This window comes from Trachurus trachurus (genome assembly GCF_905171665.1).
Source record: "Trachurus trachurus genome assembly, chromosome: 14".
Classification (NCBI taxonomy): Eukaryota; Metazoa; Chordata; class Actinopteri; order Carangiformes; family Carangidae; genus Trachurus; species Trachurus trachurus.
In genome coordinates this window covers 27,338,103-27,362,301 of record NC_139903.1, presented here as the reverse complement: position 1 = coordinate 27,362,301, position 24,199 = coordinate 27,338,103, and the positions used below count along the sequence as shown (strand labels likewise).

Sequence of the window (24,199 nt, the reverse complement as noted above, 5' to 3'; positions counted from 1 at the left end):
GTACTTTATTAGTTGCCTGGTTGGAGTGCCTCTATAAGAGCCCAGATCTGTCTTTCCCCCCTTCTTCAAGCGTGTTAATTAATGTAGAGCAGTTTTTAACATGCACGGTAGAAGAAGAGAAACGGCTCCACGCGAAGTGGGAAAGAACATGTCGTTAAACACGTCGAAGGCTGAGTAATTAACATTTTATATGACCTGTATACAAAAAGAAAAGGGTAGGATAAAGATTGAGGGCAGTGATGTGCTGATAGATGGTGTTATTGGTGATCTATTGGGGATGATATTGGTGATAATGTGTGTTTCTATAGGCTGATCCTTATTTATATCGATGCATATCTGCTCTGCCTCCATAACTTTGTTGTTATGTTATGTTTTTAAAAAGCTACTGTATCATAAATTGATCGCCGATGCGTCTGCATGTCACTGCTATGTTTGACCTGTTTTCCCATTGATGTAGAAAACATATTAGTAGGATATTTCTAGATTCAGTTTTGCCACACACACACACACACACACACACACACACTGATCAGCTGATTGTAATGACGCTGTTGTTGTATCATGTGTGGGAGCTGCTCTGTGATCGACAGCTCGGTTTCTTGTCATGCTGCTTATTATGGTGGTAAATAGAACTGTTGGTAGTTAGGGAGAGTGTGGGGGGGGTCTCCTTTCTCTTCTCATTCATAGGGTAACATCATCATCTTCATCATCATCAACATCATCATCAACAACCTTTATTTAACCAGGCCAAATTGCTAGGAGGCAACAGCCTGGTAGGAGGCAAAAGACCTCCTAGGGGCCAGAGGTCCACAAGATATATAACAGTGACACACTGTAATATAATCAATGTCATTAAATTCACAAGTGTAGGTGTAGCCCAGCAGAAATAATATGCTGTTTGTGCTGTGTTTTTTTCTTAAAGCGACAGTCACAACCACAGCACTCCAACGCAACCGTAAACGTAGCAAGCTGCCGTCGCTCGATGAAACCTCTCGAGGCTTTTGTTTTTTTCACCAGATGAGTTTTAAAGCATCATAAATTGCCATTAACACGCAGCCACATGCTAATGGATAAATGGTAAAAAAAATAAAAATAAAAAAAATACTAAAAGGCCCGCATCTCCCCCTCAAACTTGTAAAACTACAGCGAGGCCCCTAAGTGGTAGGAAGACATTGATTCATAATGACGGCTGCCCTTGCGTCCTTGAGCAACAACACCCAATTCAATTTAGCTTCCACCTGCTCTGCTTTGTCGTCCCCCAGACCCACAGAAGACATTAGCTGCTGCGTTGGCGCCATAATAAAGTCGACATCATTTTATATGTAAAACGCTCCTTTAACTACACATTTTCTAACATTAAGTGAATATCTGTCCACTAAAGCAACCTTTTTAAAGATTTAAGTATCATTTAGTTTGCATGCTGTATGTTATCTGTGTGTTTATGTGACACTACGGGGGCGCCGAGGGTGCAGCGGCTGAGATGGGAAGCCGACTTAAACGGCGCTGTGGTAGAATACGGAGCCAGCTGAGTCTGTAAATGTGTGTGATGGCCAATTAAAATGTTGTGATCAACGGCGTCAGAGCAGCGCCGAGCTCAGGGGAGCAACAGGAGCGGAGGGTTCACCGGCATGTGTGCGTGTAAATGTAATTATTTTTGCAGCTCTGAAGTGAAAATATACTCGCCGCTCTGCATTCAGAGGAGGCAGAGCACCGAAAGAATTTGGGAATTGTTTTTTTTTTTTTTTGTCCGTCCGAGGAGCTAATGACTAAACGCACCTCGTTACCTTGTTATAAACGGAAATTAAATTTGACTTCACAAGTCACCGTCTCTCCCGCGGTGAGTGGAATTATACAAAAAGACACAAATAGCTCTCGTGTTTTAATAGAAGTCTGATCCGCCCGGTGTTCCTGCCTCATATGGGGGCCGTCGACTTTGAAAAGAGAAAAGCAGCGAGAATCAGTGTCGCTGCCATTTTTCTTTAATTATTCCGCTCAGGAAGTGTGTGTGTGTGTGTGTGTGTGTGTGTGGGGGCTTTAATGGTTCTTTTCACTAATTGCTAGAATGCCAACTTCATGAGGAGATGTGTGGTTTCCTCTATCCCTCTCTCTGTCTCTCTGCCTACTTTGTTATTAGCAGCGGAGTAAATGTGTGATAGGGTAATTAGCCTAATGAGTTGTGGCATTTACTATAAAGATCCTTCTGGATTCTCTGCATCTTATTAAAAAAGCCGGTGAGGGTTTTGTTTTGCAGGTTGGTGGGATGTAGTGTTCGCAGCTGATGGAGGCTGATTCGACTCGGAGATGGAAACATGCACTTAATTGAAAGAGACATCATAATAATCCTTTTTTTTATTTTGTTTGTTGATGTTTTTTCTTTTCATTTAACAGAAATGTCCTTGCGATGCCCTGAAACAACTCCGGTAGAAGAGCTTTATTTACCAGAACGCACCGCTTTGAGGTCGCACAACCATGAGTTTGCTTGAGTTAACTGCTCCTTTGCTTTACATGGAGAAACTATTGGGAGATGGAAATAAACAGGAGGATTGGTGTATTCTTTTTGAAGTCCTCACAGGCACCGTAGGCCTATTACACAGGAGTTGTGGGGTGGGAGGTGTGGCTTCTAGGTTGCAGTGGTTTGATCCCTGACTCCATCAGTGACCAGTGTGAGTGAATGGGTGATGGTGGTTAGGTGTTGTTAAGCCCTGTGACTGGAGGAGGCCAAGTCCATTTTGGCAGATGTGTTGTTCCTCCTGTTATTTAAAGGGATAGTTCACCCAAAATTCAAATTTCACTCATTATCTACTCACCCTCATGTCAACTAAGAGCTGTGAGAATTTTCAGAGTCCTCCGTGCCTTCTCTGAGTTACGGGGGGGTCCACGCAGCAGTATTTGTCCATATAATGGTTGTCAATGGATACCACTTTTCTTCGTCCAAAAAGACACACCAAAAAACATCCAAATACCTCCATAGTTCTCATCTGTAATGTCCCTCTTGTAGTGAAGCCCCGACATGAGAAATTGTTCCGAAAAAAATTAAATAAGTCTATATTTTAAGCTTGTTTGTAGTAGAAGCTCCCAGTGTCTCAGTTCACTGCTCTTCCTGTGTCAGTGCAAATCTCTCGGGATTTGCACTGACCGGCGGAACAATTTCTCATGTTGGGGCTTCAATACCAGAGGGACATTACAGACGAGCACTATGGAGGTATTTGGATGTTTTTTGGTGTGTCTTTTTGGACGAAGAAAAGTGGTATCCATTCACAACCATTATATGGACAAATACTGCTGCGCGGACCCCCCCGTAACTCAGAGAAGGCACGGAGGACTCTGAAAATTCTCACAGCTCTTAGTTGACATGAGGGTGAGTAGATAATGAGTGAAATTTGAATTTTGGTTGAACTATCCCTTTAAGTCCAGTTTAAACTTTCAACATGTGCATCTGATGTAGAGCTGTTATTACTGATAGTCAGCGAGCTAACATGCTGACAGTTACAGTGCTTACATGCAAATGAGTTGAGTTGAGTTGAGATTACTTTATTTATCCCATAGGGCAATTCTGTTTCTACAACTGACCGCCACACCATAATCACATACACAAGCATACGTACATACAATTGAGGAGGAAGTGCAAGGACAGTGCAAATTTGCAAGTTTGAGATCAAGTAAGATAAAATACAAAAATGTAATAAATACATGAAAGGGCAATATACGTAAAAAAAAAAACACATTGTCAACAACAGTACTAAAAACTACAGCTTCAAGCCAGCTGAGCATTCAACAAACTAATGGCCGAGGGCACAAAAGACCTTGAATAGCGATTGGTCTTCCTAAGAGGCTGCATGTAGCGTCGCCCTGACGGTCGCCCTCACTGTCTTTGCTGACTGACTACAGCCACACTGCTACAACTGACACCAGGCTAATCACCTGTACGGGGGAATTGTATCCTAGAGTTAAGAAAAACGCTCCATGAGACAAAAAGAATTTCTCAAACTAAAAAAAACAAAACAAATAGAACAGAAGAGGCAGTGTTGTAATATGTGCTACTTGGTCTCAATACCATTCTTGTATCAGAATCATCTACATTTTTACTCTGTTTACTATTTTATATAAAATGATCTTTTCTTTTTAGCTGAGGAATAATGTAAATATCAAGCCACATGATTATTATGAGGACTGGTGCTGAACACAGGAATGGTCTAGTTGAAAATGGTCTTGGTCTTGGTCTATACCCCCCTATAAGTCTTGGCCTGGGTATAAGCTGGTCTTGGTCTTGACTCGGTCTCAGGTTAGGTCTTGACCACAACAGCACGTGCTCTCCCTCTGAGTGTGTTTAGGTGAGATACTCTATGTATGAGTATTATATTGTATTGTATTGTAAAGCACTATGAGGGATCAGTAAGACTTTAAAAGCTGCCTATAACCACAAATCCATGCACCATTTACTCACACACTGCTGCATACAGTAAGACCCATATCCAGCATGCCTTCATGAATCAATGCACTGTTCATGTCTGTTGTATTGTTATAGAAGACACAACCTGCTCCTCAGATTCATGTCTTACAAGAACATATTCATCAGTTTTTCATTATTTGTAACACGTTCTGTTGCATGGGAGAGATCAGCAGTCAAATTGGATTTATTCTGTGTTGACAGTGGGGGGATCCTCTCACAAAGATTCCAGTGTTGCAGTGCAGAGCCCTGTATGGTGCATTTTATCATTCACTCCTCTCCATAGTGGGTCTTTGCTGAAAGCCTCTCTCATGCCGGTCAGCCAGGGTGTTCTACATTGAGACTGGATTTAAGGGTTTGTGTGTATTTGTGGGAAGGTTAACCCGCTGTCATGCTAACACTCGCTATACTACAAGAGATACAAAAAAAAAAAAAAAACAGAATCCGGCCTGTGTTTATGCTGGCATAGACGTGAAAATTTGAAGACCGCTCGTGTCGTGCACGACAGGAGGCAAAGCTTTTAATTTGACACATCCGAGAACGGCATTGGCCACATTTGTGCTTTTTTTTTTGTTGCTTTCCCCCCGTGTTGTTTGTGTGCCTCTGTAATGCACCATAAAGTCTGTTTATCCTCCCCGCCACAGTGCATCAATGCATCCACGACCACTGTGCTGCTCCTCCAGCGGCGCGAACACTCTCGCCGTCCGACGGGGCTTTAAAACAGGGCCGTGCCTCCGCCATTTAGCGGGTCAGCATGTGTTGGTGCTCAGCTGCCGCTGAACGCAGGAAACCGTGTCCGAGCTCAAGTGGTTTTATTGGCTGTTTCTCTCAGATACACGTTTTTATGGCTTTCCTTCGCTGCTTGACTTTGGATGAAACAGGAAGGCCAGAATTTTATTTCCTCATCATAATAATAGTACTATTATTATTACTATTATTATTATTATCATTATGTTTGGTAATCGGCATTATCTGTACCTGGCACAATAGTAGCCCACAGAAAACGTAGAGGGAAGCAGCTGTTCAGTAATGCCTCTGGAAAGACAAGGAAAAACAACAGACTGCTGATGTTTGTGAGGTCTGAAAAGGGAAACTGCAGACATGAGTCATGCATTCATGGAAATGGGCACAGCTATTTACTTATAATTATTCAATTTTTCATGCTATAAATGAATAAATATAAATATATCTATGTGTGTGTGTGTGTGTGTGTGTGTGTGTGTGTGTGTGTGTGTGTGTGTGTGTGTGTGTGTGTGTGTGTGTGTGTGTGTGTGTGTGTGTGTGTGTGTGTGTGTGTGCGTGTGTGTTCAGCCTTTTGCTTCAGGAGGCTTCAAAAGAACAAGAAACCAAAAAGTAAAGGTTCAGGACCAGACATGGGAATGAAAAGGAGAGTTTGAAACGAGGAGAAAAGGAGACATGGGTTTATTCAGATTTGTGCCGAGGGTTCTTTGTGTGTGGGCGTACATGTGTACAGTACCTGTGTGTGTGTGTGTGTGTGCACGTTTGGGTGTGCTTCAGACATGTAGCCCGGGGAAACAGAGCCCTTTTTGGGAGCAGAAACAGCAGGGCTCCACCACGAAGCGCCTTCTAATATACGCGGGTACAGCAGGCCTGATTAGCTGGCAAACAGTGGGGTGCAAGCAGAGAGAGAGCGAAGGAGGGAGGGAACTCCATCTTTTTCTCTCTCTCTCCGCCCCACACACACATTCACATAAACACATACCTTCCAACCCCACCCCCACCTCTCTCTGTACCCCCTTGGTGGCCTGCCAGATTATTGCGAAAACAGGCAAACATGACTTGTTCCTTAGATGACTGTGCCGCTTTGATTCCAGCTTGTTTTTTTTTTTCGTGCACACACCTCTGCAACTGCAGGTTTAACATCGCTGTCGTCATCGTCGATGTTGACAGAAAAACCTCCAAAACTCACATTTTAGTGATAAAACTCAACCTTCAAGGATAAAAAATCGAAAAAATTGAAAGACCATTCTTGATCAGAGAAACATTAGCTCACAAAAAAGGTTTATCACAAGGTTCCATTTGGTCACTGCTGTGGAGCTTTTGACCATTTAACACTGTAAGGCTATTGGTGTTAGACATGTGATGAGAGAGTACTGTAGGTGTGAGTGTTCTGACTGAGAGCTGGCTTTTTGGTCGTGCTTTCATTTTGTTAGCGGCTGTGTGCGTGTGTGTGGAATTGAAACTGACAGCAATGACAAAGTTAGTAGGCTACTGTAGGCTAGGTTGTGAGTGCAGCTACAATCCAAACATCTCAAAGGAATGAACCAAAATCTGAGTTAAAAGAGAGGAGAAAAAGAGGAAATATTGGACTTACTGTAAATACCAAAAGGTATGACAGTGCAGGTCTGTAGCCTAATTGCTAAATGTATGAATCAGCATTTTTTTAATAACAACACAGGAGCCTTAAAGGTGTTCATAAATGGCCGTCCTGTTTGTCCTGCACAAGTTTACAGGAGTAAGGAAAACAATTTTGATTGGGCGTTATCGAGTGAGTGGGACATTCAATGTTTGGGGCGGGATACACTGTTTCGAAGGAATTTGATTGGATGTTGTCCACTTCGGTGTGTGTGGACACCGTGTGTTTAGCTAACGTAGCTAACTGTTAGCTACGTTATTGCTTGCTAACTTAGCTAGTAGCCTAGCTAGTTTTTTCTCAGACGTTTATATCGCAACAACAGTAGCCGTTTGACAACTATCATCTGATATCATTGGCTGATGAATTGTGAGCAACATGACGCATAATTCACGCGCCTGCATCATCCAATGCAAAAAAAAACTACCCCACTTTCACCCCGGATTTACTCTAAAATAGAATTTGCACAAAGTTTGGGCTATGTCGTCTGATAGATGAGTGATTACACACATTTTAAGATAGTGGGCTCAAATTCATTTTTATTTTCTGAACACCTTTAAAAAAATGTTTTGGTGTGAAGACACACTGAAGACATGTCTCAGATCCACTCACTGTTCTGTACATGTGGCTGCAACCGTTGTCATTGGCTGATTTTCAACCTCAACACAACATGTTGGCCACGTGGAGACCATGTGACTATCAGCAACAACAGGGCTCCAGTCACCGGTCGCAGCCTCTTATTTTAAAAGGATAAATTCAGCCTCTTTCTTCATGGAGGAGGCTCGAGGCCTCTGTTAAAACAGCATGTAATTATATCTAGATACTAGATTTCAGTGATGCGCTCGGGTAGCAGTCATGAACCTGTTACTGACCCATGATGGGAAAGTTGCAGAGCGACGGAAAGACACAGAGCGTCACGGTAACCATGGTAACACACCTGGCTGGAGTGAAGCATCAGAATGGGAATGAATGGCAGTAGCAGATTTATGGACATTTCTCACTTTTCCCTGTTGCTCTGAAGAAGAAATATCTCACACACACACACACACACTCTCTCTCTCTAACTCTCTCTCTGTCCATGTGCTGTCAGCAACCGGAGCTAAATAATTTTTATGAGTGTAGAATTTAGCTGTCTGTTCTGTTAGCGGCTGTGTGCTACACTCATCTGCTGCTGGGTTTACTGGGAGATTTAAAAGCTACAATAGGATGTGATCTGAGCTGCGGCCCAGTTTAACATCTGGCTCGAAGTTGAATGTGTCCATTCCATTCTCCTTCTGAACAGAGTAGGGAGGGAGGGGCTCAGTCTCTCTGTCTGTCATTCACCAGCAGGTTTTGAGCCTGAATTGCTGGACTATAACCTCAAATTGCGTCGACTTTGTAACAAGTCTAGAGTTGTCTGCCATGAATTGGCCACTTTGTTACATTCACACTACGTAGCACTGCAGCTTGTTCTTGGTGTGTTCAGCGTCTCTGTCCTTGTCTGGATGTGCACTCTTCAGGAAACTGAACTACCAAAAATCCTTATGAATTATGATCATCCAACACACACACTCTCAAACAATACTTGCGCCTGCTTTGCAGTTTGGAGCCCTGCAGCCAATAGTACTGATCATTGTTGGCTCTGTATTGGCCGATCTCACTCAGAGATGAGATGAGATCAGTACCGGTGGCAGAAAAAAAAACCTAATTTGGACTTCCCTATAGTGTGAACGTAAATGTACCTTGACCATAATGAAGGACTTGCTCTACTGATGTCCCCTGCCACAGTCTCATTAGTCCCAACACAGTTCCATTACAAACCTGAAATATTATACTATATTATATAGTATTTTTTAATATATAGGCCTATCGAATGTTATTTCACTGTAGAGCTGTTCAGACCTGTCTACCAAGCTTGTTAAAAACATCAGTTCATACAGTACCTATATATTTGCATTAAGGGCAGGGAAGTGAGAGCCTATATGTAAAGTGCTCTCTGGAGATGCAAGTGGAGGTGCATTTTAACGCTAGGTGTAGGCTGTCCACTGGTGATTGGATCAACTGAGATGCATGTTAATGGGCCTCAGTCTGCTCAGTTCATGTACACGACTCACTTAAACAATGGAGGAAAGACAAAGACAAGGATCCAGCTGGGATTGAACACTGCAAAAAACCAAAATCTTTCTAAGAATATTTGTCTTATTTCTTGTCAAAATGTCTAATTTCTAGTCAAACTAACCTCTTTCCACTTAAAATAAGACTCATCACCTAAAAATTAACTTGTTTTTAGATAATTTTCACTTGTTTCAAACAAATTTTCACTTAAAATAAGTAGAAAAATCTGCCGGTGAAAGCAAGTTTTTTGTGCTTGTAATAAGAAAGAAAAACTTGCTCCACTATCAGATTTTTCTACTTATTTCAAGTGGAAAATTTGCTTGAAATAAAAGAATAAAAACAAGCTTCTTTTTAATGTGATGAGTCTTATTTTAAGTACAATGAGGTTGTCTCGACTGGAAATAAGACAAATGTTCTTGGTAAGAGTTTGGGTTTTTGCAGTGTACCGTGTTAATCTTAAAATAATCTCACTTGGAACTCGTTCCTGCTCCACAACAGCTGCTGGATCTAAATAACCGACTTGACAATATGTTTTGCGGCGTTAAAAAATAATTTTACAGCCTCTAAAGCATGTCCTGTTCTACCTTTTAGTCCTGACCCCCCCCCCCTCGAGCAGCACCTTGGACTCTGTGACCATAAAGCAGATGCCACCAGAAGCTGCCACGTTGCTTCACCTTCATGTTTAAGTCATAACGTTCCCCCGCCATTTTGGGCTTTTTTTTTTTCTTTTCTTTTCGTTGGTGACCCAGCATGGTGCATGGTGCATGCTGGAGGGTGGGGTGTGGAGGGTGAGGGATGGAGGGGGGGTGCTGTGCTGACTCCACTCACTGGCCGTCCTGTAAATCGCTCTTTTATGGCCCTTGTAATGATCCCCCAGCCAGCAATCTCCACTCCGTCGCACTGCAGATAGAACCTTGCCGCTTCTGGCAGCCGTCATGGGGGGGCTCAGGATGGTTGGAATGGAGGAGGTATAGTGGGAGACTGGAAAACACACATTTGTGCGACCCAACACACACACATACACACTCACTCGCGGGCAGACACATCCGGCTATGTTCCCGTTCATAAAAATGCATGCCTTTTCACACCCCATCTACCTTAATCCCAACTTCCTGTGTAAAGGTCATAGAAAGCGCAGAAGGCTAGTAGTGTTCTTTAGCTCGCTCCAGAGTTGGCCGGGTTTAACTGTGCGCGGTGGTACGTTGTCAAGGATACATGTTTGCTCATGCAAACCCTGATAGCCTTGATAGCATTAGCCTTTTTCTGTCTTAAATCCCACACCTGGCCTCTAGCCACAGACAAGGTGCCTACAATTCCAATAAAACACCTACATGTTCTTACACATGTGCAGTGAGCACATGTCAGTTTTTTCTCAGAGGATGTTTCTTCCTTCCCTCACACATTGGCGGCTGCTGGTCTTTCAAAGAGGGATAGCTGATTTTCAGCCTGCATCATAAAATGTTTCCATTTGTTTCTACCTAAATGTTAATGGGCTATGTCGCCAAACAAGAGCGAGAAGTGAGCTGCAAGTTTGTCTCTCCAGTTCACTTGCCAAATCCGCAATGGGACTGGACTATGCTAGAAAATGCTCCGGTGCCGTTGTATATTTCAAAATACAGTAGCTGTCAATCAAAAAGGGATTCAGGCTTTAGACAGATCCTCCAGTCATCCAATAACTGTCTACCTTCACTGCAGTGAAACAAATGATTCTCTGCCGCCCCACCGAAGTGCATGGACACTGAGCTTCAACAGGTTTAATGCACTGAGACGCTATGGGAATGTATGAGAAGAAAATTGCGTCAGTCGACCTGTGATAAGTTACAGAAGCCCTTAAGGGTCATACACATACAGACATTTTATTTCCTCAGTTTTCTCGTGATAACGAGATATTTTTCCTCCGTTTTCCCGAGATAAAATAAAATAAACATCAGAACAAATTCAAACAAACAGAGAACTAGTTACCTACATTGGTTTTCGAGGAGTTTCAGTCAGCAAGAAATGTGAAATGTCACATGTGATGGAAATCTCAGGCCTTAACTTAACTTAACTTAAAGCAGAAGTAAGTGATATATTTGTGTTAATATAAGTCTTAAATAGTTATATCTTCCGACAGCAATCACTTACATAGAGTGTTTGGACCGAAACACGGGTCTGTCAGTCACTCTGCTCTGCTCTGAGTCGAGGAGAAAACATTTATCGTATCCTACAGTTTTTATCCAATGAGGAGAGAGAACGGCATGCAGGGCTGTGTGTGCAGCCAAGGGACGCCGTGAATGTGGTGACGTAGGGACGAGGACTGTTATGGTGCGTTCAAGGCAACTCGTAGCTCGTGTTTTCCGACCTGTGAAGTCGTACCAGTTCGATCTGGTACGACTTCACAGGTCGGAAGTTACGAGTGGCCGTTATAGTGACTTTCACCGGTAAAACAGGTCGAAAAAACACGAGTGGGTTGCCTGAAACGCTACAAAGTCGTAAGTTGTGACTTGAAGCTGTAATTTACGGTTTCAAAAGCCTGCCTGGAACGCAGCATTAGCCAAAACGACCGGACCACTTACTTCTGCTTTAACTTGAAAGACCTTTATTGTCCTTACGGAAATTTGTGCTGCTCCACAATCCCCACATTCCAAAGGAGGAAAACAAGGAAAACTCATATTTGTTTTTCCTGCAGCGTGGAACCCTAAAGTGTCTCCCGGAGGGCAGGAGCTGGTACTCTTCATTTAACACATGTGAAGGGTCCAGTGTGATTTTCCTGGCCAGCCTCAGGGAGTGCTCAGTCCAACTGTGGAGAAAGCCACTCTCCACAGATACACCCACCAGCTTAGAGCAGATTCCCAGGAGTCTCTGTATCCTGCCCTTTAGCTGGACAGACAGACAGACCACAGAACCAGACCGGACAGACGTACAGTACAGCAGACATACTGGGATTAGGCCTATCACTTTCCATTCATTATCTCTCAAATTAATTATCTCGTCATCTCGGGAAAACGGAGGAAAAATATTGATATTGTAACACTTTATAATAAGTACACACTATTAGGCATTAGTTAAGCAGTAATAAATACTGAACTCTTCATTTATAACACATGGATACTCAGTATATAGTATACAGTTAGTTAAATGTGTTATATATGTTTATAAACTACATACTAATAAGTATCCATGTGTCATAATGATGAATTCAGTCTTTCATGCTTAACTGTTTATGTTATAAAGTGTAACAGGATATCTTGTTATCAGGAGAAAACGGAGGAAAAATATCTTGTTATCATGATTGTTTCAAGGGCTCAGCCTAACCTGTTGAATAATGGACATTGGATTGGTTGTTGGCCACTGGTGAGCAAAGAAAGGGAATTAATTGCAGCAGCAATGAATAAAATCAAATGCAGATGTAATACATGTACGCTTCATGCTAATGCGGTCGTCCACATCAAGCTTTTACAAAGCTGCTGTTGTCAAGATGAAATTCTGACCATGCACTTGTTTACACAGTTAAGTAACATTTCTGCTCAGAAGAGTCTGTTGAACATGTGCAGTTTCAGCCTAATGTACTTCCCTGCTTGTGAATGTTAATTAGATTCAACATCAGTGAACGAGTCGCGCTTTATTGTTTTGGTTTGAGAGACGCGGCGGCGGCAGAACCAACATAGCAGATAAAAGTCTCGCTGCTGCTCTGTAGCTACGGTTTGATGTAAGAGCTGTAAAAAAAAAAAAAATAAATAAAGAACTGTCTCAAGTCACTCAGAATTAAAGATGCATAACGTGAATTACAGCTGCAAATTTACCAGTCTGGAAGATGATGGTGCATTAGCACGCCCGGCTGCAGTGGTAATAAAACACACATTCACGTTTCACTTGATTCCCCACCGTCAGATTTCTGATCAGGTAAATGTCACACAGCCAATAAAAATAAACATCAGATTTTTTTTTTTTTTTTTTTTTGCTAAGTGAGAAACAAAGAGCTCTCAACCACCTGGACGATGATTTAGCATCTTTAGTCTGATTCACACACAACCACTGAGGGAGCGAGAAACGTATTACTTTGCATCTCTGTCACTCAGTCACTAGTGGCAGTTATCAATAGGTTGTAGCTTTTTCTTTGTTTGCAGAGAAGGAGTGAGTAACGGTCCCGTCACTTTCTGTCGACCGCAATTTGCATTCAGTTTTTTCATTATTATTATTTAACAAGACTACAACAAAAACATAACATATTCAACAACATCTACAAACAAAACATATATTTAACGACATAAAAATAGATCAAAACATATCATCAGTATGTGCATATTACATATCTCTTATACACGCACATATCATAACTCAATAAATAAATGATTATGTAATTCACTCTACAGCAACCAGAAAAACAACAAAAAACAAGCAAACGATAAACTATATTGAATCTTATTTGCATTCAGTTTTACAACAACATCTCAGAGCATCATGTTAATTAAGTTAATCTTAGCCTCTCAGTGGCTAATTGTTGGATAGTCGCTGCCACGACATGCGTAAATCTGAGGCGTATACTTACCACTGTGAAAAGAAAACGGTTCCTATATACATTATGTACCTGTATATCATGTTTTAACTGAATTATGTTGATGTTATGACAAGATGCTTCTTATATCATTATATGTCATATGTCATTGGTCATTGGCCACATGGCATTGGCAGTGTTTCTCCTACAGTATTATTGCACAAAGTATATGCATTACATGCCTGCCAGGAAAAAAGAAAAATTATAGACCTACTATAAAATTGAACAAGTCTTTAGTGACAATCCCTTAAAAATATTATTATGGAACACTCCAAACTCCAAGGTTGTAAAAAATATTGTCTATACATTATTTATGCACATCACACAGCCTGTTTTTCACATTTTCCATTTCGTTGACAGTCTATATTTCTGTCTGTAAATGTGAAAAAATCCTTCAAAAAGATAATATGATGATCTTTAAACATAAACCAGTTATTTTATAAAAGAGATACATCATCACTTTCAATCAGTTTTGTCAGCTTCTCTCTCTCCTCTTTGTCATTACAACACGACTTTTCCAACACAAACCTTCGCTCATGTTGAATTGAAACCCAGTCAGAGACAGCACAGCCCATAATAACATATGATGAGCCTTTATGTGTTATTGTCATGAGCTGCTTCTCTATTGTTTGTGTGAATATGTGTAATTGTTGTGTGGATTTGGTGTCAGAGTGGATTAGACAGCAGAGACTCAGTCACTGACATCAACTGACACCTCCCCCTGCTCCTTTACAGCCACCTACCCAAAATATATAAGCCACTTTTAAAGGCACTGGGTCTTCTCTTGGGTGCATTCACACCTCAAATTCAGATTCATATATTTTATTCATGTATTTAAGAAAGAAAACTGTTACACATGAGCAGTTGCAACAGATGTAGATGAAACCTGAACTACTCTTTCTCGACGGTACTAGTTTTATCAACATGTAGAAATGTGAAAGTAATAATTTAATGAGAATATTTCTCCTAATAGCATGGAAATGATCTTTTGATAACACGACAAAGATCTAATTGAAGCAAAGACATTTTTCTTGTGTGATTGTGTGATGTGAAACTGTTGTTACTGTAGCTAGTGGTATTTTATTTTGAAATTTTGCTGTTCATAAAATCATGATGTTGATGCTCGGGGTCAACAACTTCATGTCATTTGTTGTCACCGGTAATCGCTACATTTGTTTTGCAATGCACATGAATTATATATAGGAACAAAGGTGCAGGGCAGTCTGTAACTCTATACCCACAATGCCCCTGTGTCCTATAGTGCCTTTCTCCTTTGCAGCATTGTGTTTATGAAAAGATATGTTCACGAGTGTGTGTTTTCTGGAGGTAAATCAAGGTGATTTGCAGTGTCACTGTGCAGACTCCATCTAACACTCCTCCTTGTTTTCAGATATTATTACTCATTGGAAAGAAATAGACGTGTTGATGATCTCACCTCATCGTTAGAATTAATCACTTTCTGTAATAAAAATAACACTGGGATTATTTGTGAAAGTAAATAACTTGTTAAGACGCCATCTGCAGTGCTGACAGTGATCCTGTTTGCTCCCCCTCCTTCCTTCACCCCCACCCAGATTCCTCCTCCTCCACCCCACCACAAGCAGACATTAAGCAGACAAGGCAGAAGCTCTCCACTCTGCATGTGACCCTCTCCCTGTTTAGTATTCCTGTCACGTCTGGCTGAGGGAGCGGCATTAAATTGGGATCAGGCAGATTAGAGTATAATATAGACGACTATTAAAGGCTGCAAATGAGAGCCATGGGTTAGAGCCTGAGCAGGGGCCCAGCCTCCCTCCATGCCAGTGCAATATACACTCACCACACACACACACACACACACACACATACACACTGATGATTACATGGTCACAACAATGACGCTGTGTGAGATAGGAAGGCGTGAAAAAATATGACCTCCAGTTTGTGTCTCTTGTATTTGATCAAAGTCCCCCCCCCCCAAAAAAAAAAAAGAAAAAGAAAAACAATAGCCAGAATTTCAGGAATAAAACTACACTCATTGGACCTTTAGTTATCCACCACATGGAGTGAGTGTACTCAAACAGCTCCACTAAAACAACAGGGCAGTTACAGTCACATGCAAAAGTTTGGGCACCCCTGTTAATGTGGAAGATGAAATGATATCCAAAAGACATAAAGTTAAACATGAAACACTCTTTTGCAATATTGTAAGCGATATCAGTGTATTATTTTAGTTTTCTACAGTTTTATAGTGAAAAATGGAAACAAAGCAGCAGCCTGCAAACGAATGGGAAACCCAGGAGACTGGAGCTCTCAGAAAACTTTGACCAATCAGACAAGATCAGAAGATATTTACTATTTACATGTTATGATTGTGTCCAAAGGCCTAGCGTCCCCAGGCTCTATACGTACAGAGAGGAGAAGAGCGTGGTCTCTGTTAACTCCAAATTTTGTCTGCATTCTGGTTACGGTCCAGAGAGTGGATCTGGAATTCACCAAATTCACCAAAGTAAAAGTGTTCACCAACATAAAACTTATAAAACAGACAATAACTTGTAATAACATTAAATACAATAAAATAAAAAGGTTTATTATATGAATTATGTTCTTTAAATTAAAAAGTTTCACCGCATTTTATTAGAAGGTGCTTTTATTTTGACGGAAAGGCCTGTCTCTCTCGCCTTGGTTCCGGTTGCTTACCAAAACAGCCACTAATCCGCCCCAGACTAACTAGGTTTTATATATATATATATATATATATATATATATATATATATATATATATATATATATATATATATATATATATATATATATATATATATATATATATATATATATATAAAGGTAATGTGTCATCTGTAACTTTATGCCTTTTGGAGATCATTTAATCTTCCACTTGCTTAACTTTTGCGTGCCACTGTACATGCCTGGCTTTAGCCTGCTGTATAACCACAGTCACTAACTGATTATTGTGGTTCAATAGGCTGTTTTTCACTGAAACTCAGACTAAAAGAACAGAACTGAAAGTATCAAGTCTCAAGACAAACACTGATGTGGACTGTTTGTTGTGTGAAAGCAAAAGCAGACCAACCACAGGGTTGTATGAAAGTGCCCTAAAAGAACCTCCCTTGTGTTAGGTAATCAACCAATCAGACAGTTGAACTTTATTTGTATAGCACTTAGCTTACAGGTAAGAAACAATAGTAGGAACTTCTAGTTGATACTTTAGGCATTAGAGATACACAGTATATACTAGAGTAATAATTATATCACTGTTGTTTATATTTCAGTTATAAGAAATGTTTCAATATTTAATTTGTTGGACTGCAGCGGGGCAGACCTGTGGAATACTGCAAAATAAAATAAATAGATAGTAAAATAAATAATTTAATATTGTGAAAAATATTGGATTACAGTAGGTGGGAAATATGGCAATATTCAATATTAATTAATACTGGCCAAAGCAAATTCTCAGGGCTTTACAGAACAGGATCCTCAGAACTTTTACTTTTCAGAATCAGAGCTAGACAGCAGAGAATACCGTCTTCTTCCCCCACTGGTCCAGCCTGGGGACATAATAGGTGTAGTAAGACATGAATTATACCTATCATCACTGGGAAACAGATAGGTAGCTAGATTGGTAGGTAGGTAGGTAGGTAGGTATAGGGGTGGGAACCTCAGAGGCCCTGTGATACGATATTATCACGATACTTGTGTCGCAATACGATATTATTGCGATATTAAAAATAGTGCAATATATTGAGGTCTATTAACTCATTGAGTACCACCCACGTAATTTCTCGTTTTTCGTTCCCATGCATTGAGTGCCAAAAACGAGATTTTACGTTTTTTGCTTTTTTTTTTAATTATGAAAATAGACACTTTAATACACATTATATGTAAATTTGGGGACTCTACGACGAGCAGAACTGAAATAGATGACGATCAAAGTCTCATGACAGCTCATGATCTGGAAGTTTTTATCATAACTCAGCTTCTGCAAACGGAGTTCTGCATGTGGATGCAGCAGCTGCTCCGCTCTCACCCGCGAGGCTCCAGCAGCTCAGAGCTGAAACAGGAAGCTCTCAGCCGACAGTCCCGCCCGGTCTTCATCTGGAGCAACACCGTGTCCTCCCCAAGGTCCTCCCGCGGTAAAATCTGATGGTCTCTGGACCAAAGCAGGCCGGCACCACCGACCCGTACCACAGAAGGACCACGACCACCGGCGGGACCGGTGTTCCCGAGCCGCTGTGGCCGACAGACCCTCACGTTCCGCGGCGAGAGGCTGTGACACGGCACGGTGCGTCTGTGTTATTGTTGTTTAGTGGCGCCCCGCCCCCGATGGTGGATTTGTGAATAGAACAACATTTGTTGTATATATTTATCTTATACGAGCCCTTTGATCCAGAAATGCGAGTGTCAGAAGAGCGACAGGCACAAACAGAGCACCTTTCATAAAAGACGCTCTATCTCCTTTTCTAGAAAAAAAGGAGGGATTTTGGTGAAACCCAGCCATGTTTAGCTTGACTTTTCTCAGGAACAGAGGCACGTAGAAACAAACGGTTTGTGGCCATTTGAAGCATAGAGTTACACCGTTCAAATGAGCTACATTATGTGTTGGTGGCAATAATATAGAATACACTATGGCTCTACATAAAAAGTCAAAAATGGTCTAAATTGCCGGTACACTTGACTAAAACTTTGGAATGGAGCGCGGCACTCAATGAGTTAACTTTTTTCATCTGCAAATAATGTCTTCAAATGATAACTCTGCTTTTTCTAATAGGATCAACTTAGTCCAGTGGTTCCCAACCTTTTATGGCTTGTGACCCCATTTTGACATCACAAATTTCTGGCGACCTCATCAATCAAGATGCACCAGCTCAGATATTTGTGACCCGATCCATCGAAATGAGTCACAGTGACCCAAATTTCAAAGTTGAGATTTTGGTATCAATGGAAAGATTAGAAAATAAGCTTTAAAATGATACCCTAGTCAGAGTCATACATTTGATGGCTTTCGAGATGTGGCCATTTGAATTACGATCTCCTACTCTCTTATTCTGTTCTAAAACCTGAGAAAATAGCAGTTAAAGTTTTTGCCAGTGACTCTGGCATCTGTTCCTGTATCACGTGATTACACACACCCTATACGGTCCCTTGTTGTCATAGATGCAGCATTCAATGACCCTCGGAAAGCAGAGAGTCTCACAATTCAGATGCTTTTTACAGCTCGTCTCTATCATAAACGGTTCAGAAGTTGTCATGTTTTGTTGACATTTTGTAAAACATGTGCAAGCGTGTACGTTCGGGTTAGCATCGATGCTACGTTCGAATTAGCATCGATGCTACGCTCTGTTAGTGTCGATGCTACGCTCTGTTAGCGTCGATGCTACTCGGTTTAGCATCTGTTTCTGTACCCGTCCCTGCTCGTCATAGATGCAACATTCAATGACCCTCGGAAAGCGGAGAATCCCGCGATTCAGATGCAGTTTACAGCTCGTCTCTATCACGAACGGTTCAGAAGATATTTCATGTTTTGCACCGAAGCAACACTCATTTTCAGAGGGTTTAAGTTGCAGGTCAACTTTAATCATCATTTACGTGCCTTTTCTCAATTATCTGGACTGTGAAACTTTGGGAGATTGTTTTTGAATGTCATTGCTTTGAAATTAGGGTAAAAAATGTTTTTTGATTTTCTATGGGTTTTCCACGTTATCAGCTGATTATCTAAAAATAGAACGTTGCGACTTCCGACTCATTTTGATAGAACGGGTCACATTTCTACATGCTGCATTTTATTTGAACTCTTTTTAAATTCAAGAAAGTGAAAGTATAGATACAGTTGTATAGGATTGTGTGTGGTGTTTTAATCATAATTTTAAAAAATTATAATTAGTTTAAAAAATATTTTTATCAGTATTTTTTTTTTATCAATTACTAGACAGTTCAGGCGACCCCATTTGAATTCCAGGCGACCCTACATGGGGTCCCGACCCCAAGGTTGAAAAACACTGACTTAGTCTGTTCAGATTGATACTTGGCGACCGTATATATTGATAGAGTATTGTCATGCAAATTATTGCGTTACAATTCTGTATCGATTTCTTTTCCCCACCCCTAGTACTGTAGGTAGGCAGATAGGTAATTGATTTGATAGTGACATACCGTTTGTTTTGTTTGTTTTGTTTTTTTGGACATTCCTTTGGGTCTTCTCTCAGTTAAATGTAACAAAAAGAACAGAGGAATAGTGAATCGTGAAATGGAGAGACCTGTAAAAAACAATAATGGAGCACATATATTCAGATCCACCAGAATCTTTTATTCTCAGTCAGTCATCTGTCCAACCTGCTCCCAAATTCTATTGTATATCTATCCTATAGTTTTCTGTGCTTGAGGCCATTAGGGAAGTAGTTTTTCTCCAACAGGAAATGCTCAATAATTTTGGCAGCACGGACAGTTGCGCCGTGTATCTGAGGGGATCTTGTGTGAGTGACATTCCCAATAAAAGGCAGATGTTAACAATGTAGGTGACACTGTGGAAGCTGGTGCCATCACTGGACCATGTCCTCTCCACTTAAAGATCCTTTTTTTTTAACCTTGTGCGTGTGCTCAGCGTGTCCTTTAGGGAATGTCATGGAGCTGCCACACTATTAAAAGTACAGGGAAGGAGGGAGAAGCAGTGTGGAGTGGAGCTCATATTAGATATTGAATCCTTCCCTCTGTTGATAGGCCATTAATGTATCTTTGCAGAAGTAAGGGAACCATGGACAGATTAACACGTATAGTGCACAGAAATGTGTGTAAAAGGAGTGTTTGTGTAATAATATAACTTCAGACACCATTCAGGCAGGAAAAACTTTCAATATTACATAATTAGGGCTGGGACAATATGCTTTTCTCCCAATTCGATTCTTCTACGATTTTTTGGATGGCGATTCGATTTAAATTGTGATTCTACGATATTGCCGATTCTCTCGATTTTTAGTCTGCATTTTTAACATTTATCTGGACACAAATACTGTAGGAGCCTATAAATTAACATACTCCATTATAAAGTGAACTTAAACCCTTTTCAAAATCTGTACTCTCTGTATGTAAAAAAGGCTAATAAATGCACATTGCACAATATTTAAAAAAAATTCAACAACAAAAAAAAATCGATTTTTGAAAAAAAAAAACGATTTAAAAATCGCCAAAAAAGATATTGCGATATTTATGTGAATCGATTTTTTCTCCCACTCCTATAACCAATACATTTATTTTGGTAGATGTGTTGTTCTTCCTGTATCTCATTCCAGTCTGGAAAGACAGTGTGCTTGTTAAGTGTGTGTATCTGTAGAGCTGCTATTGATTTTACTCAGTGTCAGCGCAGCAGTCAGCAAGTTGTAACGCTCACATGCTGATGTCTGGCTGATGTAATGTACAGTATACAGTGTCATGTTCACTGTCTCAGCTGTAGACTGGCTACAGACACACGGTCTAATAATCACCTGTATATGGGATTTGTAACACAGAGCCAATTGAAATACTTGGAGAGACACAAACAATGAGTGAAGTGAGGTCAGACACACAGCTGACGTGGACAGATGCCTGTCAGATCTGTGATGGTCAGTGTTATAGATTAAAAAGGAAAAGCCACAGAGATGCATCAACAGGTTGTCACCATTAGTTGTTGAAAATATGAACTTGTCCTCCCGGACATTGACGTCTTCTCACCGCAGAGGTCTGGAAAAGTGCTACTGTAGAACATTTGTTACTGCTGCTCTGAGCTGCGTTGTTGTTGTGTATCTGACTGCGTGTGATTCTCATGTATGTTTTGTTTAATCGTTATAAAGGTAGCTGGTGGTGTTTCATATGATTATCTGCATAGTTTCTGTTGTATCTCTTCCAGATAGTTAACACACTGCTCTCAGTTTGGACTAATCTTTTAAAGTAATCAACATAACACATGTTCTGTTGGTTACTTGTAGCAGATTATTGATTATTGATTAGCCCTTTAAAAAAAAAAAAAACAAGGACCAAGTGCTCATTTGAAGAGGTGAAATAAATTAGCTCCTGCAGAGCTGTGGAAAGGCAGTCTTTAAGTCTGGTGATTATTATTCATTGTCGAACATGAAAAAGCAAAATGAGAGAACGACATGATGTATTGTTGTAAGTCTATGAGTCTGTTCTATCCAGAGAGGCTGCAGTCATCTTAAAGGGGACATATTATGGAAATATCACTTTTTGAAGGCTCTTGAACATATATCTGGGTGTTTGTCTTGCCTTCTGGCCCCCAAAGTGTGAGAATTGACAAAATAATCTGTAATGTGCAGACTCCTTAGGTTTAAATCCATGTGGTTTTACAAGCTGTTCTCTCAGTTGTCTTCCAGTGATGTAACTAGGATTCGAATTTGCATAATACCACCCCTACCTGGTACCAGTAGAAGGGGCGAGGCAAGCAGTGGCTCATTTGCATTTAAAGGGACAGGCACTGAAACCAGCCGTTCTGAACAGGGCTGTTTTGACAGGATGAAAAGAGCTGTGATGTTTGATCCTTGGGGGATTTTGACCAAAGCATGTCACAGACATGTCTTTAAGACACCTGGGAACTATTTTAATTTGCGAAAAAGGGACAACATATGTCTCCTTTAAAACTTAAAAGTTAAGCCCTTACAACCTAAGAAGGGAGGAGCACACACAATTACTGACAATTACAAAAAAATAAATCAGTTCATCTTAATTCATCGGTATCTTCTATAAATGAAAATACACCACAGAAACTTTGACATAGCTCCTGCAGGGACTTTCTGACCACTGGCAGAGTGTTGTCTGACCAGAGGACAGCTCCTCTGAGACGTGAATTCCCAAGAACTTGAAGGTAGACACTCTCTCCACAAGGTCCCCACTGATATAAACTGGAGCCAGTTCCACTCTGTGCCTTCTGAAATCTATGACCGTCTCTTTTGTCCTGTGGGTGTTGAGTGAGAGATTGTTCCTGCAGCACCACACTGGAGAGGAGACACAAAGATGAACTACAACACTTAAGCTGTCCTCCAATGGGACATTAGGAAGTCTTGATGCACACCAACATTTGCTTCTAATACTAAAATCAGAAACATAATAATTTAGACTGAAGGGCTCCCTCTCTCTCTCTCCTCAGACATCCGTTGTTCCCCCTGCTGGCGTTGCTGTTTGAGAAGTGTGAGCAGGCCACGCAGGGATCTGAATGCATCACGTCAGCCAGCTTCGATGTGGACATAGAAAACTTTGTGCACCAGCAGGAGCGAGAACACAAGCCCTTCTTCAGTGAAGATCCAGAGCTGGACAACTTGGTGAGTCAACCTCTGTGACAAACACTTATGTTCAGGTGTACGACCGTAGAACTGGCAGCAGATCCCATCATCCCCCTCTCCCGATCATCCCCTCCTTTTCCATGTTATCTCCCCCCTCCGTACCCCTACACTTCCTCTTGTGTGACACCTTGCCGTAATTACAAATTAAGAAGAGGTGGATGCTGATCATGTTCCCTCAGAAAAGAGGGGGAGGAGCTGAAGCCAGACAGAGACAAGAGGAAAAAAAAAAAAAGAAAAAGTGCACTTTTGCTATCACAGTACTTGGGATGGCAGGCCGACAAGTGTTCAACAGTCAATTAACCCTGCATCTGTGTGTTTTATGAGGCACCGGGCGCAGGCATCCCTCCCAGAGGGCACTAACTCTTCCACAGGGCAGTAATGTTACACTGGGCTTGACTGGCTGCGATGGGTGCGAGAGTTACTGGTCCCTTGATTAAGCGAGTGCAGTTTAATTAGCTGATTTATCTCTTCCTTGGCCAAGCACTTTCCTGGCCATCCTGTTGACCTTGACTGGTGACTTCCAGGGAGTGAGCGTCGCACAGCGGAGAGCAGCCAGCCTGCTGACAGCCACGTGACAGCTGAAGAGAGGAAGGAAGGATCCGGTGTAGAAATGGTTTCCTGTTGTTAAAACGATGTCACTAACAGATTCTCATGACTAGGTTAAAGCATCTACGAAGAACTTTCATGTTGTGTTGATTTTGGCGACCCCTGTGGACAAAAGCGGTAGTGTTTTGCCAGAATGAAGACTGCATTTCCCATGAGCGTATTGTCGTAAAGACGCTTATATGGCTCTTGTGCCATAAATCATTTTGTCCAGTGGACTGACCCGACCACTGCCTCCTGAAGGTAAAGAGTTGTGCCAATTAGAAATAGCTTAATTTCCAACCGATGGCCTCATTGGTGGAGTCATCAGCAAAAACCAGAGACTTTTGCACATCCAGTTAAAAGTTCTTTGTAGTTGATTTATACTTTTGCCAAACTTTGATTTATATAGGAATTCCAGTCATGTTACATTCAAGTTTGTTTGTTATTTAAGCTGTTTTCTTGGGCATTTTTGCCTTTCATTGACAGAATTTAATTACATTGAATTGAAAGTAAAGGGAAATTAAATGTCACTGTGCCAACACACAACATGACAACATAAAATCTCAGGCACTACAAAAATGTTCAATGCAGTACAATACAAATACAAATAAGTGCAATGCAAAGCATATCTTAGCATAGCGCTTAACAAATCAACAACACTGTTCATTAAAGAAACCTAACTGCACCAGGTAAAGGACCTCCTAAATCAGTGGTTCCCAACCTTTATTGGCCCGTGACCCCATTTTGACATCACAAATTTCTGGTGACCCCGTGATCACGTGATCGTGGCCGTCAATCAAGATGCGCCAGCTCAGATATTTTTATTATGATGGAATTTATTTGAA

At 41.1% G+C, this 24,199-nt stretch overlaps 1 protein-coding gene across 3 annotated transcripts in view; it reads left to right on the top strand.

The window, feature by feature from the left end:
• The window catches only part of LOC310997399 (homeobox protein PKNOX2-like), a 110,391-nt gene that overhangs the window by 70,971 nt on the left and 15,221 nt on the right, over positions 1 to 24,199 (top strand). For all 3 annotated transcript variants that reach the window (XM_083987075.1, XM_083987076.1, XM_083987077.1), the window contains one exon: positions 22,577 to 22,748. In XM_083987075.1, the coding sequence (XP_083843201.1) occupies positions 22,577 to 22,748 (172 nt within the window). The remainder of the gene's footprint in view (positions 1 to 22,576; positions 22,749 to 24,199) is intronic.